A 12,194-nucleotide genomic window follows, 5' to 3' on the forward strand; every position below is an offset into this window, starting at 1 on the left:
TTTTGCTTTAATGAAAGAGGTCCCTTTTGTCAAAAATCTTTACAGCCCATACCTTGTCTATTCTCTTCTCCATGAAATCCAGTAAAATTTGAATTGCTCCCATATTCATCCCGTTGTATTTTATATCTGTTTCCTCTTGGGATGATGGACTAATAACATCCAAGCACGAAACTGGAACGTTGCTTAAGAGGTTGATTGCGTTGCTGAAACAGATTTTAAAAAATCATTATTCATTTGGAAGAATGAATTAAAACCAGAGTACAACTCACCATACACTGTTTGTACAACTGCAAACAAAAAGACGCCTCGCAACTCAAACAATGCTTTATTTTCTCCTCGCTGGGATTTAAAGAAGGTGGCATGCATTATCGCCTGAGCGCTGGCTCTTGGAACAAAAAAATAAAAAGCCAGACACAAGCCCCCAGAGCTGTACAGCAGCAGCATGTTACTACTCCCATCCTGCCCGACTGGCTGTTCCAGCAGCTGGTCTTCCCGGACAGCAGGGGGAACTCTCACATTGATTTGCGGTGAATGGAAGTTGGGTTTTTTTTCCACTCCTTGAAACTTCAAAACATTTTACAACATATCTGTATTACCGTCATTAATGTGACAAAGTACACCACAGAAAACATCTCTTCCTCCTGCAACTGTGGGGCGTGGTGGCAATTTCTCAGGTCCCCTGAAATATTTCTACTTTTACTTAGCTCGCAGTATGTAGGAAACACAGAAGGCTTTTAATCCATTAAAAAAAAGATATATATTTCTTTTTTTTACCAAGGACTACCTTTCAATAACTGCCAGTCTTTGCATTCTACAAAGCACAAAGAGGAGCGCTTCTCAAATATCCATTAAGTGATTTAAATCAGAGCACAGCTTCCCTCCCTTCTCTTTAATGGAGTAAGATGGAACGAACTTTGCAAGGGTCTCTGGTACGGGTACAGTTTACATCCCTTGAGTTTGCTATCTAGCCTGTTCTCATTATACAGACTTGCATTTGTACTCTTCCCTGAATATGGGGCTAAATTAAACAGATGCTGCAAAAATTAGAATTTTGACATTATTTACTTGCTGATGCGCAACTAGAAGTATAAATGGATATATTTAGAAAAACTACAGAACTGTTTAGGCTTACATATGCAGACCTCAAAGCTATCAGTGAAACCACGAGCACTGATGTCCTAAGGATTGGCAAAGTGTTCCAAGAACAGAGAAAACTTTTCGACTTCATTTAACACTTTTAATAATATTTACTTAGAAGCTGCCCTCAGTTTTTTATGTTATTAATACAATTCTAACCAAGGTTTAGTACAACAGCAAGCAAATCATGGCAATCAGCCGTAACAGGATTTCTAACAAATGTGCTAGTTTTAGTCTGATCGGACTGGGTGGCTGTTCCACATTGTGCCATCTCCCTTTTGCTCTTTTAGCAATTGAAATTCAGACAACTTCTACTTTTTGGAAAGCTTGTTCTCTTTGTTTTTTTCCTAATTCCTGTTTAAAATACATCTTTTATATCACGGAAGTTATTTCTCTCCAATAATTCAGGAATAGTCAGAAGCAAAACAGGCTGAAATTTAACAAATATTTAGTGGCTTCAGGCCTTTCACCAGACGTTCTCTTTTTACCAGTTTCTTATTAAACAACCAAGTTCCCAAACACCTACAAAATTAATTTTCTGGATCACTGTGTCTGAGCTATTCTTTTCAATAAATGAAGCCCGGCTTTCTGATCTTTGTCACTCCACTGACAGTTTTATTTGTGGTAGAGGAGTGTATGAAATTCTCCAGCTACCAGGAAGTCAGTGACTATGCACAGATCTGCACAATAGTGTTTGCATTCCTACTCCAGGGGGTAGAAATACTGCGTATATTACTCTCCCCTTTTCGGCTTCCTAGAGATCATTAATCACTGGGACATGACACCCACCCACTCATGCTCCCAGCCCCCTCCTGATATGCAAATTTAGAAGCAAAGGCCTATTTAGAGCTGCTGAATGCCTTGATTAAAACCTTGTTAGTGGGCAAAAATGGCACTCACTCTAATATGTGGTGCTTTAAGCCGTTCATATTCAAACATTAAGTAATGACATGACAGAACCACAATAATGACAACAATACCAGGTACTAAGTTATTTTTATAGTTAACTTCTGCTTATTTATTAGAAATGGGGTCACACTGACACTCAGTAGATTACAGCTCAGGGCATGTATCCAACACCTTATGATTGCATAAAATAAATCCTCAACTTAAATACTGGGAGCACCAGCATTTGTACAATGTGCTTTAACAGGCTGCCTGAACCCTTCATTTAAACATCGTAACATTCTGCAGATTTACAAACTTACAGAAGTGCAAGTGAGCAGCAGTTCTAAGAAATGTACTTACGCCTCCCTGATGTTTCCTGAAGTTTATTCTGCATTCAGGACTGCTCACATTTTATTCCATTTTTAATGTTATTTTCGTTAACTGCCTTACTGATGGGCTCCAGGTGGAACACAGAGCTACAAGTTGCACTCTGCTCTCTGACTCACACCTCATCTCTAGCAATAAAGATTGTACAGTCAGAGTCACGCACCCTGAACAGCCCAAACAATGATACAGCCTTATTTTTCTAGCTATGCTATGTCAGCTATAGACTGCTAACACAAGTTTACTCATTATCAAAGCTCTTATCAGGAGTGAAAGACTTGCTCGACCAAATACATCATGGGACTGAAGTAGGGCCCTCTGACCCAGACCCCTGATCCACCTGATGGATTTGCAGGGACATTAGTTGTGACTATACCTTTTCTATTCCAGAGCTGCCTTATGATGAATAGTCTTGGTGCAAAAGCATATTAAATTATTCAGCTTGTATTGCGTCCCGTAGCATTCAAAGACAAAACTCACGTTCTGCAAACGGGCTGAAATACTTGAATCACAAAGGTCAAAACCTGCACAGAGCCCTTCTAGCATGTTAAAAAAACCAACCAACCAAACAAGTACGACATGAACCAAGATTGAATACTACACTTGGATTCTTTCTTTTATCAACTTGAGCTAAACAAACTTGCTACAGTTAGCTAACAGAGGGAAAACACTGTGTTCGCAGCATTAACAGAAAGACTGAAGCAGCACTATGCCGAGTTTGAGGGGGAAGGGGAAACAACTGAAGTGGCACAAGGCAGTGATAACCATCCTTACTTCTTTTCTGCTTCCCCCTCTCAGAACTAGGGAGAATTCTTGCCTTGACTTAGTGTCTCCATAAGGTACATGCGGGCAGCACCTCTACAGAAAATATTCCTTCTGACTGAAAAAAGCAAGGGCGGAAATCACACGAATACTACATGTTATCTACAGATGCCTACTCATATACGTAAAGCCCTATTTGGATGTCATCTGCAAGGGTTTGCAAACCTAAAACCAGAAGGACCTGCTTAACATGCATCCTTTTGCAATAGCACAAGATAATGAAATTTTACAGGGTGATTAGACGAGTCAGACTCCTGGACAAAGAAAGAGAACATGCTTTCACGGGAAGAGCATCAGCTGTATAATAATTCACCAGAATACCAGGCTGTCTTGCTGGTGAGGTACAAGCTTAAATGCTAAAGGCCGATCTCTGTCTTCTTGTAGTTGCTGAATTTATCCAAATTTGTTCCATTTTCCCAGCAGTGGGGAACTTATTCTCACCAGTCCCTCCCTTAAAGGAGGATGAGAGTGCAGAACACCCACCATAAGCAGCAAAGAGAAAACACAGACCGCCTTTTAGGATACACTCAGCACTAACTTTAGTCATGGCAACTACCGCAGCGGTATCCTAAATTATTCCAAACTTGTCTGCACCAGCTGAGAAGGGCTCTGATGTAGGATTTTAGTGTTCACCTACTAAGACTGTTGATCTGTAAGAGCTTTCCAAGATTTTAATCAAGTTCATTTCACAGCCAGCAGCCTTGAAAGCGTTAAAAGCCATATCCTGCTTCTTGGAGACTGGTGGTTTAGAAGATGATCTTCAAAAGATCCTACACTAGATATACAGACACATCAGAAGAAGAGAATCGCAACACTAATTTTCATTGCCAAGAGATAACATGGGATAGTGTTTGAAGCTGCTGTACTACTGGGCCCTGTGAACAGCTGACCTATTTGGATAAAAATAAATATGTCATGGAAAAGAGCTAAGAACACTGAACAGAGAACTACCACTTCACTAAAAATACTCTGAATTTTGATTGAATTATTGGCTGCAAATACATAACAAACAGTTGGGTGTGGGGCTGAGGAAGAAAAAAAAAAAAACCCACAATGCACCTAAAACTAAAAGATGATTCACTCATCTTTGAAAAAGAAAATATTGTTACCCAGGAACTCATATTTGTACTTCTAATAAAGCAGCCTAGAATCACTGGAGATAAAACATCGACTTGTTACTTCCATCCCAATCCCGCAGAATTGCAAAAAGTTACATACAAAAATCTCCAAATGCAGTTTTTCCACGAGCTTCTGTACAAAACCACAAAAGTTGCATTCCACTTTAATTTGCACTGCCTCTAAAACTTCCATATATATTTTCATCCTCAGTTATTAAAAAAAAAAAATTCAAAAAGGTTAGCTTCATTACTATTGATTAAAAGTAACAACTTCACCAGCCACTTTCTGCCTGGAATAGTGGACATGTATAAACAATATTTCAGGCATACAGTTTTCATCCAAAAGATTCATAATATTTTACTCAAAATGAGAGATTTCACTGCTTCTCAGATTTCCACTTCAGATTTTAAGCAAATATCTTTTTTAATAAATAATAACCTTTTAAATTAGTTTGGTTCTACAATTCTACCAACCTGTGCAACTCTTCAGTTTTGTCTTCAGTAGGGCCCGTGGTTAATAAGCAGTGTCGAAGGATGGCAGCCATGTAACGAAATTGATGAGATTCTTTCTATATAAATATAAATTATGAAGATATTTTTTCATTTTGAAGATTGCAAGTGGGGGTTTCAGGTCACTAGAATAATAAAAATTAAAGATGAAAAATACCTATTAGATCATAACATACATACCTATCAATAAAAGGACTGTACCTTAGAGCTCACTGAATGCTTAATGCAACATAGCTGTCATATGCAGGTCTTTTAACCAGACCTTTTAAAAGGAACTTTAAAAAAGGGACTTTTTTCCAGTCAAATGAGCTGCCACTACCAGAAAACCCTGTTACAAGCATTTGCTTGATTCTATACCATTATTCCTAATACACCACTACTATCTTCCTTCCTGTATTTACACACAGCCGCCTCTTCATCCACTTAAGACTACATATGTTCTGCATTTCATTTGCCTCTTCCTCATTTTGACTTTTTGCTGCCAACGCTTTAATTCCCCCACCCAGTCTGTTGCCCTTCCTAATTCACTTGCTTCTGTTCCCTTGATACCTTTTCACCATTTCCTTAATAATAATAATATAAAAATATAATAATATAAATAAAAATATAAAATATATAAATAAAAAAATATAAAAATATATATAAATATATAAATATAAATAAAAATAAATATATATTTATATATAATATATAATACATTATATATATAATATAAATAATATATATAAAAATATAAAATATATAAATATATAAAAATATATAAATAAAAATATATAAATAAAAATATAAAATATAATAATAATTTTGTGTCCAGTTCTGGGCCCCTCAGTTCAAGAAGGACAGGGAACTGCTGGAGAGAGTCCAGCGCAGGGCCACAAAGATGATGAAGGGAGTGGAGCATCTCCCTTATGAGGAAAGGCTGAGGGAGCTGGGGCTCTTTAGCTTGGAGAAGAGGAGACTGAGGGGTGACCTCATCAATGTTTATAAATATATAAAGGGTGGGTGTCACGAGGATGGAGCCAGGCTCTTCTCGGTGACAACCAACAGTAAGACAAGGGGTAATGGGTTCAAGCTGGAACACAAGAGGTTCCACTTAAATTTGAGAAGAAACTTCTTCTCAGTGAGGGTGACGGAACACTGGAACAGGCTGCCCAGGGGGGTTGTGGATTCTCCTTCTCTGGAGACATTCAAACCCGCCTGGACGCCTTCCTGTGTAACCTCACCTAGGTGTTCCTGCCCTGGCAGGGGGATTGGACTGGATGATCTTTCGAGGTCCCTTCCAATCCCTAACATTCTGTGATTCTGTGATTCTGTGTGATTTCTCTACTCTTGGCAACCTTACTTGCCCCACTTTGCTCTCTCCAAGCAACTCCTCCTTCCCATCTGCCACCAGACAGCAGCCACAGAGACATCCAACAGGAACTGCAATCATTTAACTGCGTGTATCGTTGTCCCGATCCTTTTTCATTAGCTCTTGTCATGATCCATCACATGTTCTGGTGTGTTTGGCCTGGCACAAAGCGCCCTAATGGATCTTGTGTAACACTGGCATCCCAATCTGCCAACTGTAGCACCCGCAGCTCTTGTCTGGCTTTGCTACTTGAAACCACCTCCAGTCATTAAACATTGGTGTTGAAAATTGTTCTCTTCCCCTTAGGATGGATCTCATTTAGTTTTCTACCTGTACATCTAACCTCTCTGGTCTCCTTTTATTTTCCATCCCGCCCAGTGTTTGTAATCTCTTCAAATTCTGCATCTTCAGCCCACTTAATTAACATGCTGTTTACTCTTCTTACAGATCATTAAATATTTCCACAGGGATACTTGCTAAGCAGAATGCTACCTAACATATCTTGCTCCCAGTTTACAACTATTACAGAACTCTTTAATTTAAATGTTCCTTCCTTGTAGGAACTTTTAGTAAAAAGTTATTTTATAAGCTTTATCTCAAAACACAAATGAAGCTTCTCCCACCCCAGAATGTCTTAAACTCTCATCCAAAAGAAAAAAAAAAAAAAAAAGCACTAACATCAGAATTTCCTCTGATCTGACAGCTGAGTGCTTGGACTCTTTGAGGAGGAAACGTTCTGTGGGACAAAACCTCCCTCATTCCACAGACAGCAGCCAAACAAAACCTCATCAGGTACCACCACGACTGCGTGTGACCTCCCACCTGCCTTTCTGCGGCAAACCGGGCTTTTCATTTCTCAAGATTCCCAGTGTTTTGTAAGAGTGAACCAACTTCAAGATCCAGATTTCAAGGGCTTACTTCTCAGGAGGAGAACATGTAATACAGCTTCACTTTCCCACTTAACACCTGACATTATTTCCTCCACACAGAAAGTCCTTAATTGCAAAGATGATAGTTCTCAATGTCTGAAGCAGTGAACATTCACGTAGCCGTGTTATATGCTTAATTTCAGGTCAAGATTCTCCACTCAAGTTCCTACCTACATAACAATCACTTGCCTATACAAAGAACATTCTCTGACAAAGTTAATGATGTGTTTAATAAAGGTCTAAGTCAGGGATATAAACAAGAGGAAAGCCCCTCGGTTTCTTCACCTTTCCTTGAAATTTGCAGTATTAGCTTTTCTGATTTTTTCCCCCATTCAATCTTAAATTTCAAGATTTCTTATTCAGAGTATCCTTAAGACATTAAAGCAAATAAGCTGCATATTTTTCTCAAGTTTTAAATTTCTTAATGTTATGATTAATATAATATTTACTGTTTAGACCAATGCACTAAAGAGAAAAATTATTTGTCAATTTTAACTACTGTAAACTTCTACTTAGCTTTATATGCTGCATATTTACAATGGCCAGTGACAAGTTAATGCTGTTTTAGAGAAAATATGATGTGGACTAAAAAGAAAGATTCCCTGTTTAACTCTATTACTGTAGCACAGACTTAGGTTTTTCAACAAAAAAGTTATCCTTATTATTTCTGTTTATAAATTCAGGGATGCAACACATCGGAAGCATATTTGTCTAAGAAAAAAAGTGGATCTGATGTTGTAATGAAAAAAAAAAAACAAACAAGATAAATTTTGTAAGACATAACAATGAAAGTGTGCTTGCTTCTCGTATTTCACCTCATCTTAAAGATGACGTTTAAATCCAGATCTGGGGTTGGGAGGATGGCAGAGAAAGATATTAAAAACAGTACCACTCTTTCTTCAGAGTTGTTAAAAATTACAGTTGATGTGCTCATCACCATGCCCAGAAAAAAAACAAGAAGAAAACTGGAGAGACTTCTGAGCTCTAATTATTACCCTATTGCCATAGTTCACAACCCACAGAGATGTAGCCAACTGACACACTTACATTAAAAGTCAGCTAATTATTAGTGAACAGCATTTACTTACTTTTAGAAATCTCAAACTCTTATGAAACCGTCTTCTTAGCATTTTTTATTTTAAAACATACAGTTCTAACTTGTGTTAGATTATCCAAGTTACTCTCCTATTATACAGAAAATGTGTTGATTAGCTTTTTTGCCTAACTAATAACAAGAACAAAAAAGTTATTTTGGTATTCAAAGCAATGAGCATTAAAGGCTAACTACTCTTGAAAGCCCAAGATCATAAATACATGACACAAGCAGAATTCATACAGAAAAATTTTCTCAGACTGATTTCGCATATAGAGAAATTATGATACAAAATTTCAAGACTACCTTAGCTGCTATTTTGAAAAATGTAATCATATTCCATCAAAATCACGGTAGTAAAAATTAAGTATTAAAATCCTTGCTCTGAGGCTTGGACAACAACTGCCTCTTGTGTATCCACCTGCTGGTTCTGGCTCTTGCAGGCTAAACAAATCCCATTAAAAAACCACTTCAACTAAATCTTACCTCGCTGTGAACATTCCAGCTGTCAAGTGTTACATTAAAAAGAGCCTTTAGTGCCTCAACGGCACAATCAGTTTCTTGCAAAGATAAAGGTCTGTCGTGATCTTCCACTGCTTTATATTCTTCTGTCCATCTTACATTTAGGGAACGTTCCAAAGCCTGTGTCAAAACTTGCACCCCCTGTAGTTCCTGACGCAACTGCGATCTAATATCTGTGTGCAGAAGCGACAAGAGGAAGAGGAGACGCAAAACAAAGCATTTAATGTCATCAACGAACTGTTGGTCCTTGCATTTTTCCAGAAGACTACAGAGCATAGCCGCAAGATTCAGTTCCAAACTGAGCTTCTGTGCAACAGCACTATTAAAAATTATGTTACAGAGGCATTTTAAAGCTTCTACTATAACAGGAAATTCAGATACTCTCTCCAAAGGATCTTCTGCAGCGTCCAGCTTTGCCAGCCTCATAAGGATCTGCATGTTCCTCTTCGTGGTTACAGGCACTAAAACCTTCTTGTCCCTGGAGAGGATGCGGAGGGCTTCCAGGCAGGCAACTTGACATGAAGTTTTTGCGTCTTTTTCAAGGATGTTTAGAATTCCCTCACATAGTTTCTATGCAAACACAAAGAAACAAAAAAGGAACAGTTTTAGCATCGTAATACTGGTGGCAATAGGACCCTACTTTTGCTAAGCTTCCATATCACTTTTTAGCTTTCAGCTGACTTGAGAAACTCAATATTGTGTATTAGCTCTTCAAAATATAAACTGTTGCAAAAGATCATCAAAAGCAGTTTTTCCCTCAAGGATACAGTCCAAGTACCTCAACACTGGCAAAAGCCTTAAGCTGAAATGGCAGACACTACCCACCATTGCCAGTTACCACGTTTTCTCAGTATCAGGGCTGAAAACTGGAGCAGCCAGGGCAACAAGGTGAAAGGTTTTAAAAATGCGTCCAAGTAGAACAGTCACACCTACAGTACCTGCAAAATTATAAGCTGCAAAATTTTAGCCAGGAGGCTGGGAAAATAGAAACTAACTGCTGTTCAACATGCAGGTATTAGTGCTGCAGGTTTCGTAACAGCTACAATTTGTGTTGCCACTTCAACCAAATCTACGGACTTCTCCCATCTTAAGTAAGATCATTAGAAAATTTACCTCTGACAGAGAACTATAACGCAGTTTTACAGTAAGATTTAGGCTGTAGCAGTTTTACCAAACCAGCAAAAGTGCTGCTTTGTCAACACAGATTGCTCTTGAATTTGAAATACTTCGCTGATACTTTATACCAACACGGCTGCAGAGTAAACATGAAACATATAAATAGAGCATGAGAAAATAGAATGCTCCAAGAATCTGCAGGGCAGAGCAGTAAAATCTGAATTATAGAAGAATTACCTTTTATAAAACAGAAATGGACAATCAGGTGATCAATCAAAAGTGAGAAAAGACAGGAGAGAAGAGATTGCTTGATGGGGGAAGACTCCATTGGGTTTCTATGCCTTAACCTCAGAATAATGTTACTACTCATGGATACCAGAGGCAGAATTATAGTTACAAAGAAGTTCCCAAATAGGTGGCAATATAAACTGCATTGTACCTCACAGGACACAGTTCCTCACCCCTTCTCACCCCACAAGTTTTCTGTCTTGACCACTGTCACGAATAAGTTACCCAAGAAACCAGAGTAGCAACTGAGTTGAATGACCCCAGTGCAGAAGTCCACTTAGGACCTGAAATTCATACCATGGTCTCAGGCATTATATGTCAATAAGAAAGTGATTTAAAAAAAAGGCGTAGGAATACTAATACAAGTAAAAAATAGTTCTTGGTGAATGGTCTCTGGAACTGCACTTTTCAGCACCACCACAACAAAAAGACAGGGAGCAGGGCAGCCCAGCACGCTGACCCAGAGCTCAAAACAAAAGTTCCACTTGGAACATCCAAGCAAGTTTTGTTACTGCGATCACTTAAAATCAAAGTCAAAAAAAAAAAAAAAAAAAGGTTACATCTAAAGCACATCTAGAACAGACACTCCAGAAGAATAAGGGAGGAAAAAAATGCAAGTCTTCAACAATGTTAAAAGACAATCCTGTAAACACAGACCATAGGAACTCACAATATGATTTCTAATATGCACATCCTGGGGTGAAACCCACCCGAAAGCACCACCCAGATGAGCAAGACCTTGACTACATCTCCACAGCCCTGACCAGATTAATCCAGTAAGAGTCTGAAAGCAAGGAATGAGCTACACCTCTTACTACCACACAAGCAACATGAGAAAACTTTGTCAGAGTATTATAGATACTGCAACAGTATAAACTCCACGTTTGACCACCTATGCAGGTATCCAGGTACTTACCATGGGAATTTCATGGACAAGTACCTGGAAAAAGTTACTAAGCTTCCTAGCCATTACAGCCAAATACATTTTTTTTTTTTAAGATGCAAGACTCACATAAGTGAAAAACATGTAAGAACCACTGACAAAGTTCTCTGGAGTTAGACCCTGGTAAGCCATCAAGAGTGATTTTAAAGGAACCAGTTATTTGGTTACGATACCACCACTTGCAATACTAACAAAATCTGTGACAGTGAACCACTGCTGGCTGATCTCAGGTACCAACAGGAGCTTGGGAAAAAAAGAGAGCATCTGATTATATTTGAAGAGTTATCCACGGGTAGTTTTGAAGCAAGGAAACAAAATTCATCCTATTACAAAACTGCCTTGGAGACAACTAAAACCAAACACCATACAGAACATTTTCTGCTTTCTTCTTGACGGTGTGAGAAAGGATGTGCAGAGAGAAGAGAAACGAGAAAGGATGGGACCACAAAAGCATTATAATCCTTTTCATCTTTTTAGGTGGTGCTTTTTCTACCTCCCTGTAGACCATTAGCATGGCATAAGCTAAGGGGCACACATGTTATCTATTTGCTTGGAAATGAAAGCAAGTAAAAGAATTCAGACAGTAAGGTACCTCCCCTTTCACGTAATATATTATGATTGTCCTAGCTTCAGGGCTTTATTGCTATCCCCTAAATTATTGTATTAATTTAACATTTCTATTTTTTTTGAGTTCTTTCAACATTCAGAAGGGAGTTTTACTTTCATAAGTCATGCTGTGAAAGAAGTGTTTTCCATATACTTTTCCACAGAACCAAGGCAGCTTTTAGCCTTTTTAAACTTTTTTGTTTCAATTGTAAAATACGTTTGCATGTCCAAAACTCAAGAATTCTCAGCTTTCATGCTAGCAGCAAGGTTAAGAAAGAGCAATATACATAATTCCCTTTATCTGTGCTGTAGTATGATTAATGTTAAAAACATTTTAAAAATGTTATTGCATGTTAAAACAGAAAACCCAGAAACATCCATTTGTCGTCTTGACGAGTAAAATATTAATCCATTTTGGTCCTTTATCCTGACAGTATAAAAGCTTGATGCTAAGAAGCAACACAGTCCCAAAGAAAACAAAAACAAT

General features: G+C 38.2%; 1 protein-coding gene across 1 annotated transcript in view; it reads right to left on the reverse strand.

Annotated features, from left to right (window-relative positions):
* Window positions 1-12,194, reverse strand: part of RIC8B (RIC8 guanine nucleotide exchange factor B) — a 41,895-nt gene that overhangs the window by 14,082 nt on the left and 15,619 nt on the right. The window contains exons 3-5 of the mRNA XM_065639789.1: window positions 8,719-9,324; window positions 4,824-4,918; window positions 53-203 (exon numbers count right to left, since the gene is read on the reverse strand). Of these exons, the coding sequence (XP_065495861.1) occupies window positions 53-203; window positions 4,824-4,918; window positions 8,719-9,324 (852 nt within the window). The remainder of the gene's footprint in view (window positions 1-52; window positions 204-4,823; window positions 4,919-8,718; window positions 9,325-12,194) is intronic.

Source organism: Caloenas nicobarica, chromosome 1 (genome assembly GCF_036013445.1).
Source record: "Caloenas nicobarica isolate bCalNic1 chromosome 1, bCalNic1.hap1, whole genome shotgun sequence".
NCBI lineage: Eukaryota > Metazoa > Chordata > Aves > Columbiformes > Columbidae > Caloenas > Caloenas nicobarica.